The 12,783-nt window shown below is 35.9% G+C and overlaps 2 protein-coding genes across 8 annotated transcripts in view; one reads left to right on the forward strand and one right to left on the reverse strand.

Moving 5' to 3' along the window:
- Positions 1 to 12,783, reverse strand: part of LOC128985812 (EF-hand calcium-binding domain-containing protein 4A-like) — a 75,867-nt gene that overhangs the window by 40,826 nt on the left and 22,258 nt on the right. For 2 of the 3 annotated variants that reach the window (XM_054405705.1, XM_054405703.1), the window contains exons 2-3: positions 8,477 to 8,588; positions 3,739 to 3,832 (exon numbers count right to left, since the gene is read on the reverse strand). In XM_054405705.1, coding sequence (XP_054261680.1) covers positions 3,739 to 3,832; positions 8,477 to 8,588 — 206 coding nt within the window. The remainder of the gene's footprint in view (positions 1 to 3,738; positions 3,833 to 8,476; positions 8,589 to 12,783) is intronic. The other variant, XM_054405704.1, reaches the window with a different exon arrangement.
- Positions 5,514 to 12,783, forward strand: part of LOC128985814 (bolA-like protein 1) — a 113,153-nt gene continuing 105,883 nt past the window's right edge. Inside the window, exons 1-2 of one of the 5 annotated variants that reach the window (XM_054405712.1) lie at positions 5,514 to 5,588; positions 7,026 to 7,109. The gene's annotated coding sequence lies outside the window, so the exon portion shown is untranslated. Of the gene's footprint in view, positions 5,619 to 7,025; positions 7,110 to 12,783 lie in introns of all 5 variants that reach the window. The other 4 variants (XM_054405711.1, XM_054405713.1, XM_054405714.1 and 1 more) reach the window with 4 other exon arrangements.

Below are 12,783 nucleotides of genomic sequence, written 5' to 3' on the forward strand. Positions count from 1 at the left end.
ACTCAATAAATTAATTTTAAACAAAGTTAAAACAGATGATCTAAAGGATATTGGAAAAATAAAAAATAATATTACAAAAATTAATCTTTTGAATTTTGGATATGTTACAGTGTTGTTCTTGATGTAATTATTTTCAGTAATTCCGAATTTATAATTGGGCCGTCTTCATTATTTAACAAATAATTTTGGTCTGTTTTTTTTCCTAAAAATAAGATTCCCACGCATTAAGATGTTGAGGTTTTATAATTTATTTTAAAAGTTTAAGGTTTCCCAGATTGAAAATATGTCTTGTTAATACTATGGCTAGCAAGGGTTGACTTAACTTTACTGACATATTACTACCACTGAGTTCAGGAAAACTAGAGTTCTATCATAGTTGTGTGGAATGTGAATTTAATTCTAACTTTAAATTAATAAAACAACAAAAAACTAATTTTAATCATATAACAATCAATTATTACAGTGCTAATCTAATCTATATAATTAATACGCTACATGAAACTTTGTCGGTTGAACTCCTCCGCCATTTCTTTACCGATTTTATCCGTTGATGTCTCATTGGAAAGAGCGTGTCGCGTAGATTTGCAAACTGGCCTTACTTTTTTGAAAAAGTCCCTTGGGCTTTGCCCCAGTGGCTGTTAAAGTTCCCATGTTATCCTTATGAAGAACATAATTGTTTACATTTTGATCAGCTGTATAATTTAATTGCTGTTATTTATTTTTCAATCCCATGAAACGCATTGAGTACATTTATTTACTATTTGAGTTTGTGTAAACATAACCCCCAAGACGGATCGTGTTAGTATGGTTGTATCTTAAATTTGTGTATTTATCGTTGTTTTGTGTCGCTATGACGGATCGTGTTAGCATGATTGTTACTTAAACTTGTGCATTTATCGTTGTTTTGTGTAGCTATTATTTGTTTATTTGTTGTTTTTTTTTCTTTTAAATGCCTCCGACGTGACGACAACGAAACATAGACAGGAGGCGCAATCGTGATAACGAATGCAGCTACAGAACGGTGGCGCGTAATAGGCTTAAAAGTCAGCACCTGACCCTGGACAATCTCAACTATTAGGTTAAAAATGCGCCGGCCCTAATACTACCCCAAAACGACTTTTCGTTCTCAATTGGCCCTCTATCAATGACCTGTGTTGCCTGTACAGCGAGGCATTTTGAGAAGGAGATAACCGGCCGGAATGCTTTAGGTTTATCAATAACGAAGATAAACATAGTTTGAGTTACACACCGGTGATCTTTGAGTTGACTCTTTTAAACTCATTGTGAATATGAATGTTATTCTTTTTGAAATAACTCCTGTAATGCTTTAGAATTGCTCGAATTCGAGCAACATGTACACTAGTGGTGATTAAATAATCTATATTCAAATACCAGTATCCTCTCCAACTACCAGAAAAACAATTCAACTACTTGAGGCCTAAACAGATATAGCCTATACTGTAGTATCAAAAATTATTAAGTATTGCGACCATTGCAACTGTCGGCTACTCTTTAACCACTTGAAAACACCCATAATCAACAAATCAACAAGCGCAGATAGCTCAGGAGGTAAGGTAAGAGGCTCACAAGGCGAAGGTACCAGGTTCGAAACCCGTCTGGGCAAAAACTTTTTTCTCGTTTTTTTCTTCAAAATTTGTGTTTATTAACTATTTAATCAATTTACTAAACTTATAATTAAGCTTTTCATACTAAATCTATATTATTTTGTGTTTTTTATGTTCAGGCCCAGACCACACTTTATCCCAGGGACATCCCATAGTAGTCCCATATGTCCTGAGAATGTCCTGAGGACTACCCTGGGATGACCTCGGATGTCCCATGGATATGCGTGTGAGCTTATCCGTAGGACATCCCCGGGCGGGGACATTAGGCATTCCTGTGGATATCCTGTGATATCCCAAGTTGACCATAGGACCACTATGGGATATCTTGCATATCCTGTCGCAATATCCGTGGGATGTCCTGAGGAGAAAGTGTGCTGTCTGGGAAGTAGTTTCCAATGGGGAGAAAGTAAAAATGTGGCTGGAAATATTATTTTAGACTGTAGTGTACTCTAAGAGTGGCTTATTCAACAACGTATATCATGTTCTATTTTAATAAAAATGCTATATCTGGTAACATATAGAACCATATATACAAAAATAATTAAATATAGACAGTCAGCCGATAGGTTCTGGTCGTAGCGTGTACACGCTACTACGTGGCGTTCCCAGCGCCACAACCTATGGTAAACGCAGCACGGCTGAAGGTCTATATTTAATTCTTTTTGTCTATGATAGAACATAAAAAAATATATTTAGAGCTGTGAGTATTCAATGTGTGTAGTATATTGAGACTGAGTAGTCTTTCAATGGGCAGATTAGACTCAGCTACAGACTGCTAGTTTATATAGTGGCAAGACTGTGATTTGATTACTCACTTGTGCAGTATGTTTAGACTGAGTAGTCTTACAAATGGACAGATTAGACTCAGCTACAGACTGCTAGTTTATATAGTGGCAAGACTGTGATTACTCACTTGTGCAGTATGTTTAGACTGAGTAGTCTTACAAATGGACAGATTAGACTCAGCTACAGAATGCCAGTTTATATATTGGCTGTGAGTACTCACTTGTGCAGTATGTTTAGACTGAGTAGTCTTACAAATGGACAGATTAGACTCAGCTACAGACTGCTAGTTTATATAGTGGCAATTAAGACTGTGAGTACTCACTTGTGCAGTACGTTGAGACTGAGTAGTCTTACAAATGGACAGATTAGACTCAGCTTCAGACTGCTAGTTTATATAGTGGCAAGACTGTGATTACTCACTTGTGCAGTACGTTGAGACTGAGTAGTCTTACAAATGGACAGATTAGACTCAGCTTCAGACTGCTAGTTTATATAGTGGCATGACTGTGAGTACTCACTTGTGCAGTACGTTGAGACTGAGTAGTCTTACAAATGGACAGGACTCAGCTTCGGAATGCTAGTTTATATATTGGTGTGACTGTGATTACTCACATTGTGCATTACATTAACACGTTTGCTGCGGCACGTCAAATGGCAGGCTTATACCATTGACTATATACCTGTAGGTATATATAGTCAATGCTTATACCCAGTGCGGCACAGCCCGCAGCATCGAACAAACCCGATTGTCGCGTGTGATTGGCTTTCCAAGTTCGGTCTGACGAATAACAAATAACGTGCGGGGATGTCCTGCTTTACAACGAGAGTCGACGTAGTTCTCTTAACACCCACAGATAACAGCACTGCTTGGAACGTAGCCGGTCAGGACAAGGTATTTCATATATCGGGAACGTTTGTTCGAAATTATAAAAACTTAGATATTTTTTAGCTTTATTTAAATTTTTAATTTTTTTTAGTTTGAACCAAATTTACCAAAGGCTTTTTGAGCTATTTATTGCAAAATGGCCCTAAAACTAAATGTATTTACAGTCAAACATATTTATAAAAATAACATTAACTATTTTTAATATTCATTTTTACGTCCATTATAGTCGTGACAGAATTTCGTGTTTTTCCATTAAAGATGCTATATAAATAAAAAAAACCACCAAAGACATTGCGTATGGACATTTTATAAAACTTCAAATGTCAAAGGAAATAAAAAAATAATAAACGTTTTTTAAAAAAAATTAAAAAATTCTATAAAGTTCCTTTTCTTGAAAACGTATGTTTTTAAACTTTCACTCGTAACTGTGAGTATACTCACTTGTGAAGTACGTTAAGGCTGAGCAATCTCTCAATGGACAGATCTGACTCAGCTTCCGACTGCTTGTCTGATTCCCCATCACTGCTCAGCTGACCTACAACATGAATAATATCTTACAGAGTAAGGACTTCTCAAAGAAATATCACTTACATAACCTGTGTACCGGTAAATTAACCATTTATATGATAACAAATGTTATTTCTCAAGGAAAACTTACCAAACTTGCTCAACGTGAGGACCAACACAAGTACTTAACAGACGGCTTGGCCATCTCACATACTTTCCCAGATGGCGTCTTATCTGACTCAAAAGGGCTAAACAATTACTACATCAGCCAAGCTCTAACAACACACTTCCAGCAATGTGTGTAAGCTGGACTTGGGAGCTTCAAAGATACATTGAGGGTCTATTTGGTGGGGGACTTCTCTTTCTCTACTCTTTAAAGTGGCCTGGATTGCACTTATTGCACACCATAGACCTCTTGTACATTGATCGCTAATTGATTAATGGTTTAGAGTTAATCAAATAAGTACCACTCAGGCAAGATTCGGAAAATGGGGCAAGATTACTCCGCTTTCATTTAGTTTGCATTTAGTTATTTGAAATATCCTGGTAAGCTATTGTGGATTAACTTTTCTTAAACATTTTATTTTCAACCATTTTTTTACACCGCAAGCCAAGCTTCATGTATCTTTATATAGCTCTTTATGCCTTGTCCCTCACCTACAGATATCTTTTTAATAATTTGTATTTAATCTTTTAAAGAAAAAATAAATAACTTAATAGCTGTGTAAACAGCAAAGTGTTCACACAGCATGACAATGACATTATAACCTCAATTCACGTGACTGTGCCAGCATGTAATTAAATGCTAATGTTATCTTTCCCCATAAGTGATAACATGTTATCTCAGTTTGTGAGTCATTTTCATAAATGTCAGGTTCATTGTTTATTGATTGTATGGAAAGTTATGTCATTTTACAATTTTGTTGTTTGAATTTTGTTTTATCGGAATTCTGAACTCCTGTATGATACTAGGTCTAAAGATTATACCTCATCATGTACATTTTTTGCTTTTTTTTTAGTGGAGCCGAGTTTTGAAATAGGAAAAACAAGAATATGAAAAAGTAGAAAAAACTACCAAAGATTGCCCTTTTTTTTAAACGGGATTTTGCTGAAAATTATATAGTACTTTTAAAAGTCTTAAATTTCTAAAAGAGCTGGAGGCAGTTCTTAGACTGTAAGAATGCATCATCTGGTCCCTAAAATTATAATCAAATTTTGAGTCACGGAACATGAACATTATATTGTAGCTTGCAATATAATGTATATTGTATAGGGCAATGAATATGAATAAATATAAAATGTTGAATAAACTAAGAATTAGTCTATATTTTATCGCCCTAAAAAGTACATTAATTAACTGTAAGTATGTAATGTGATCCTTACTTCAGTTATGTTGGTGGTTGGTAATATTTAGTAACTTAATTTTACTTTCAATAATTTTTTTTTAATAATATTTTTTTGACATTTAACTTTAAAATAACTGTAAATAATAAATTATATTTCTTTGGGTAATCTTTCTCTAATTGGATAGAGCTTGTACAATGTCGTATGTAGTGAAATAGTATCCTGGAAGTTTGGAAGTACGGAACGGGAAATGTCATTGTTATTTTTGTTAGAGGTTATTGGGGGGGGGGGGTGGTTCTACAAATAGGGTCTCATGGGGAATACTTGCATTGGTGCGCAGTCAGACTAGTTATGCCACTGCACAACAGTTATCTACAGTTACTGTGATAGCTCTGGATCGGCACTGAGCTATTTTGTTTGCCTATAGGTACTGTTTACAGGTATCACAATATGATCATTTCCATGCAATGGTAGGAAATAGTTATTTGTGTAACTAGTCCGTGAAGTGGCACTTTGCGCTCGCATTACGCATTATATTTCTCCTACAGTTACTATAAACCATGTAAACTAGGTGTACAATGGCAGTTGTCTGCTTGCAATATTGAGCGGAGCAAGCATAATTAATACAGTGCTCAATTAAGTCAATGTTACATATTCATTAAGGTTCATATGAACAAGATGTGTACTTTTTGCAGTATCCAAAGTCAATGCTAAATCTAGTTCATGTAATTGAGATGTTTCCTTTCAATATCTAAAGTTAATGGTACGCCTCGTTCATGTAAATGGATTGTCTATATTTTAGTATCCAAAGTCAATGGTGTGTAGCCTGTCATCATTTATTCATAGTTTCATTTTTATTCATCATTTCGTAGTAAATTAAGTTCTAAGGTATTAATCCGATTGCTGACCCCTTTTGTTCTGTAGTTGTAACGTGATTGTTTAGATGATTATTGTTGATAAACATATGTTACTACTCTTTGTTTACCTTTTTATTGTTATCTTGCAAAATACTGTAATGGCGACCAATCAACCCATGCCCATTTTACATTTCTAAAACATTAAATTAGCGTAGGTAGGGAAAAGCCCTGTTGTCCGATTTGTACCATTTCAGATTTATACCTTCCCATAGTTGGTTACAATTACTGTGCTAAATTTCGTGCGGGTTGCTTCAGCCATTCAGGAGGAGTAGGCTATTTGTGAAAAAAGCAGGAGTATATCAGAGCTTTGCTCACTCCGCTCAATGATTAGTATTTCAAACACCAAACAACACGTTTTAGGTTAGGTTTTAATCCAAGCGTTGGTCTTAAATTTAAATACAGTTAACACGAAACAACAAGTTGAGTCACATTTTGTAGTACTGTATCAATACTCAAAGGCTGTGAAACGCTGCACCTGCTAATCATAGTCGTAGGTATAGTATCTTTAAAGTGTTGCCAACTCATTTTGAAGCGTACAAGTATTACATGCATTGAGATGAATAGATTATAACTGGAGTCACTACTCTCTGGTTGAGCATTAGAGAAAAGCGTGCCATCAAGATGGTCGCTTGTTGCCTTGTTTAGTTGGTCACACTGTCTCGGTTGGTTGGACTTGTCAAAAATAACCCCATCTGATTGGTTAAAATTTGACAGCTATCCAACCAACCGATCCTAGGCCAACATAACAACATGAAAAACGAAAAAAAACAGCAAAAACAGTGTTACACTTTTTAAACACGGAGTGGTAACTCCAGTTATAATATTATAGCTCAGTGATTAAGTGCCTTATAAAAGCACACTGTTTTTTGTTGTTTGGTTGGAATACTGGTGTGCAGCAAAAGTAAGTAAATGCAGCAATTAACTACTTTTCCTGCTCTATATATATATTTTTTTTTTAAGAGGCCCGAAGTCCATGACGCAACCGATTGAGCCACTGACTCACCAATCTGATAATTAGTGCAAGCAGGAAGCTTACTTTTTCAGGTAACTGTAGAAAACTGCACTCGTGTTACACAAATATTTATTTCCTACAGTTACCACCTCTATATAGTGCCACTTTGCGCACAAGTTACACTTACAGTAGACTTCCTCTTATCCGGACTCCTTAGGACCAAGGCCAGTCTGGATAGTGGGTTTTCCGGTTAAACCCCCAAAAACTCATTATGTAACCCTAATATTTTACTTAAATTTAGGAGTGTATTGTATTTAGACATGTTATCACTGGTTTTCAAATCTTCCCAACGAGAACAGTCGTTTTTCAGTACAGCCCACTTCCTGCCAATCTAGTCCGATTAAACCGATATGCTGATAAAAATTGTCCGGTTAAAGAGATGTCATTTCCGCTGAGTGTAGTCCCGTTAAAAGGTGTCCGGATAAGAGGGAGTCTACTGTATACCTATTTTGTACACTTCAATGTTGGATAAATTAGCAATATCTATTTCAATATGAAAATCATGACAGCTATTTATTTTGATTTATCAAATATTTTGTAAAAATACGTCTACTAAACAAAATTCTAAAATTTGATTCTTGTGAGTACCGAGTGGCTTATAATAGACCGCATAAGTGGCTACAGCTGGTCTATCCATATTGGTGGGATGTTCACTTCGGTATCCAAAAGGAGATATGCAAGATAATACCTGCAAGATATGCATATAACAAAAGTCATCTTCATAGGTCCACCCAAGGCCCCACTAGAAAAACAGGCCATGCTGCAGCGCGGGCAGCGCAGCACTACGTCACAGGGGTGGATAGTTGTACTAAAATCTTACCATTAAAATCTGACAAATAGCCAGTTTATTTACCTAAAACATATGGGATATTGCCATGGTGGTATAGGATATTGCGAAACGGCACACGGAAGATTTTTCAGGTGCCGTTTGACGTCACTAACTGCTGACGTCACTTTGAGGGAACACCAATACCGCAACGATACTGTGTTGAGCCATCGGCCTCGGTGGTAAAGTGGATAGCGTGGCGGGCTGATAATCCGAATATACCGGGTTCGAATCCCACCGGTAGCTCTAACTTTTTGTCAAAATTTTTTTTCATATCAGCAAGTTTGGTTGGTTTGGTTAGGTTATGACAGTTTAATTTTATAATTAAAAAATTATAAAATTGTCTGTTTCTTCAGACGCAGCAGTTAGTGACGTTAAACAGCACCTGAGAAATCTTCCGTGTGCCCCACTATGGGATATTGCAGTGAATCTATTTACAAATCTATCCACTAGTGTGACATCATGGATCCTGCAGCATGGCCTTTTTTTCTAGTGGGGCCTTGGTCCAATCCTCTAATAATTGTAATTCTAAAGAATACACTAAATAAAAGTTGTAAATATAATTATACTGACTGACTCCTGCCAAGAACTGGTCCAAAGTGAGATAGCCATTGTGTGAAGAGTCGAGTGATTCAAACACTGCCTCCAGCTGATCAGGGGGAAGCTCTACCTCAGCACGAAGTCTCTGAAACATTTTAACTTTTGGTAATTAGTGTCATGAGTGAGTGCCCGCAGGATTTGAAACAGGGAGGTGCAATGTATAGGTCTAACGAACGTCTGGGTTGTCCGGGGCCTTCCTTGGGAAAATGTCTGAAAATATAATGTTTTGAAACGTATTTTTACGCTATTTGGTAACACATAGAACCAACCAAAACAAAATACTATATTGTGCATCAAGGAGGGTAAAAGTCATCGTTTTTATGCCAACATCAAAAATTAATAAGCTATTTGAAGTTATTATTATGTATAATTTATATGGTTAAATCTACAAGCCAAACAATTATAATGAAAAATACCCCCGCCGCAGCAAACCTGCAGACTAAGCCAATTTCCATTTGTCCGAATTGATTTTCAATTAAACCTATTTAAATAACATTAGTTTTAACGAGTACCTAGGTTTGCTGCTACAAGGAAACGAATAAAGTGTGTGTGTTTTTTTTTTGTAAAATATTAATAGCTTAGTGTAAAATAAATAAATTCGCCTAGTTTGATCAAAATATATCCATAAACAAGCAAACTACAACATTTTACAATATTCTCCATAAGAATAACATGGGAATTTTAAATTTACAATTTTTTGAATTTTCTCCGTTACCAATAACCGTACAAAAACACTTTGAAAAATTATTTGTTTTTTAAGCTCTTTATAAAAGTCTAGAGAGAAATTGGGAATTTTTTTGTTTTGAGGATCAAAAATGAGAAAAAACTATTTTTACCCCATAAAACCCCCTGTAAAACCCCGTTCCCACGGTAAGATCATGCTGGTTTGCAAACTCATTCAAGTTTATCCCGCCTTACACCTTTAAACCAAATTTCATCAAAATCGGACAAAAATTACTCAAGTTGGGGACATCAAAATGAAAAAGTAAATCGGTCCCAGGCCTAGGTCTTACCTTACCATGCTACCTACGGTAATGGCTACTTCCCTATAGGGAAATTCGCTAATAAATTTACAGTTGAATAAAGCCTAGATAACAGCCAAGAAAGTTGATACTTTGTTTTCTGAATAGTTTTGTATAAAACTAAATAAATACTTATCAATCAAATCAATCAAATCAAATCATTTATTGTAGTCAGACAATATACATTGTATTACAAACGTCAAACTTAAATTACTTCTAAATATAAACAATAATATAATGCAAATAATAAAATAACAAAACTGGTAGCCTACTATAACACTGATACACATATGAAAGTAATAATTACAGAGCAGGTGGACTTAGCTTCAGACTTTTTATTTTTTTTTTTTTATTTTTTTTTTTTTATAAATTGGGCTGTTCAAAAAATTCAGCAACAGAGTAACATGCACGTTCTAAAAGGTATTCTTTTAATTTAATTTTGAATTTTGCTTCTGACGTTAAGGATTGTAGATTGGCTGGAAGTTTGTTAAGCAGTTTTGGCCCGAGATTTTGAGGTAATGATGCAGCTAATTCCAATCTATGAGAGGTTTGTCTATGATGGTGTCTTTGCCTGGTATTATAATTATGAATATCTGCACCGGTTACTTTTGTTGTTGATTTAAACCTATAATATAATAGAATTTCAATAATATATATCGAAGGTAACGTTAGAATTTCAAGGGATTTAAAAAAATTTCGGCAAGGTGTTCTTCTGTACACACCTGCCATAATACGAATGGCTCTTTTTTGCAACCTAAAAACGCGTAAAAAATTTGATTGTATCGCAGACCCCCAGAGAATAATTCCATACCTTAATCTTGACTCTATGAGTGAAAAATAAACTAATCGCATAAGTAATAAATTTTGATATTTTGCAAATCTATTCATTAAAAATAATTGAGACGACAGCTTGGAACACAGTGCATCAATGTGAGGTGTCCAAGAAAAAGTGTTATCAAAAATCAATCCTAGATATTTAACTTCTGTTTCTAAGGGTAACTCAAATTCGTTCATAAATATTACTGGGCTGGCCTCAGAATGGTTAGCTTTTGAAAAATGTATACAGCTTGATTTGCTTGGATTAACGTGTAAATTATTGCTATTAAAGTATTGATAAAGGTTTGATAGTTTTACAAAGCTATCAATTTCTAGGTTATCTAATGATTTATTTTCAAACAAGAGGGCTACATCGTCAGCGTACATAGTTATGTTTAAGTTAGGGAAGGTCTTAGTTATACTATTTGTATATAAAATGTACAAAATAGGCCCCAAAACTGAGCCCTGGGGAGTTCCGAAATTCACTTGTAGCTTATTTGAATGTACACAATCGTTAACCTTTACACTTTGAGTTCTCTGTAGAAGATACGACTTAATCCAGTCAAGGGGCAGGCCACGGATTCCCAGATTATAAAGCCTCTCAAAAATTACACCGTGGTCCAAGCAATCGAATGCCTTCTGAAAATCCAGAAATACCCCGATAGCTTTGTTTTTATTATTTACAGCACTGATTATTTTGGTAATTAAGTCAACGGTAGCATCAATCGTACCTTTCCCCTTTACAAATCCAAATTGTTCTTTACATACAAGGTTGTTTTTGAATAAAAAATCAAGAAGCCTTTGCGCAAAAACATGCTCGTATTACTTATTTCAGTTAAACGTCAATTAAAAACACTTTGTAGAAATTACCATTATGAACATACTTTTATAATTTTTTTTTTAAACCCAAACGATTAAGGAACATTATGGGTATTAAATTTATTTCTTATTTTTTTAGCCAGGGGGTGCAAGTGCGCCCCCTTGCAACCCCCTGTGGGCGCCCATGATTAATGTCCATGTTGTATTTATTTGTCTAATGGCCAACTAAAAGATGCACAAATAATGAGAATGAGTTAACTTCTTTAATTACATTTAGGATTTTTTTACTGCAGTTCCTAAATCAGTTTTTACTTTATAGTTGAATATTTAATTACTAGGATTGTTTTCATAGCATTGAAAGCCATTTGAGCGGAGTGATCACGTTTCACGGTTTTTAATAAAGCAATAAATAAATAAGATGCTTATAGATATAATACAAAATACAACTATCTCATTAATTAATTTAACTTAGCCTATCAGTTTCCCTCAGAACTATCAACATCTATAACAAGTTTTATTGAGCGGAGAGAGTGAAGCAAGCGAAGCTCTTATACGTAGAATCTTAAGCATTTCGTAATACGCAAACTCCTCCTAGACAGCTGAATCAATCGTTTTCAAATTTTGCATGGTGATAAAGACCATATCGGTGAGTGCCAACATCTATATGGCGTTAAAAAAGTCTCTCAGGAATCCGCCCCACTGGGTCTCAAAGTTTCAATGTAATCTTAAATGTGATGAAAAGAAATTAATTTGTTAGCTGTAATTTAGCATAATGACGCCATTCGATGTATACCACTGTATATTATATGAATAAAGACATTTTCAATTCAATTCAATCCTTATGGAAGCAGTATTTGACACATAAACAAAGACATATGATCAGCTGTTGACTTTGGAATGCAGTAGATAAAGAAATAGATATAATCAAATGAAGACACTAGCTTGAGGTCCGTGACGTATGAAGTGGTAAAGGAAGTAGTAAAGGCAAGCAGTCTGGAGTGTGGAAACTGTTTATGATGATTAGATTAAGGTATCTGCATTCCTAAAATTCTATGGGAAGGGAGGAAAACAGGTCCCCGACATAGGAAGTGGTGAAGGAAGTAGTCAAGGCGAGCTGTTCGGAGTGTGGGAACTGTTTATGACGATTAGATTAAGGTATCTGCAATCCTAATATACTGTCTCTGAGACCAGAAGGTATGGTTATCTAGAGTGTGGGGGGTTCTCCCTGGAACCTCAATTGAGCAAAGGGTGTCGCCACCTTTGGTGGATAGGTTCATCCGGGTGGCACTTCTATTCCTGCCTCCTTTTGGGAAACCCTGATGACCTGGCAGTGATGATGGGCTAGATGGGCAAACGAAGTAGATCGGGTGCTGGGTTCAAGCCCGCTGGGGGTGTTCGGGGATCTATCGCCCTGGTCACCTCTAGTTTCCCAGGAACTGGGTAAGGCCTCGATTGGGTAGTGGTGGTAATAGGTGGTTGGGGTTCCCCACCAGCTTGCTGGTGGTCCCCTTCTTCCTGGCTTTGATGGCTGGTTCTGCCTGTCAGGGATTAGATAGGTCCCGAGTGTTGCTTGCACTAAATGCGTCAGGGCACTCCACTATGGTCCTTCAGGGTGTCGTACCT

Source organism: Macrosteles quadrilineatus, unplaced genomic scaffold (assembly GCF_028750875.1).
Source record: "Macrosteles quadrilineatus isolate MER2022 unplaced genomic scaffold, UCM_ALF_1.0 Scaffold_2__2_contigs__length_208266976, whole genome shotgun sequence".
Lineage (NCBI taxonomy): Eukaryota > Metazoa > Arthropoda > Insecta > Hemiptera > Cicadellidae > Macrosteles > Macrosteles quadrilineatus.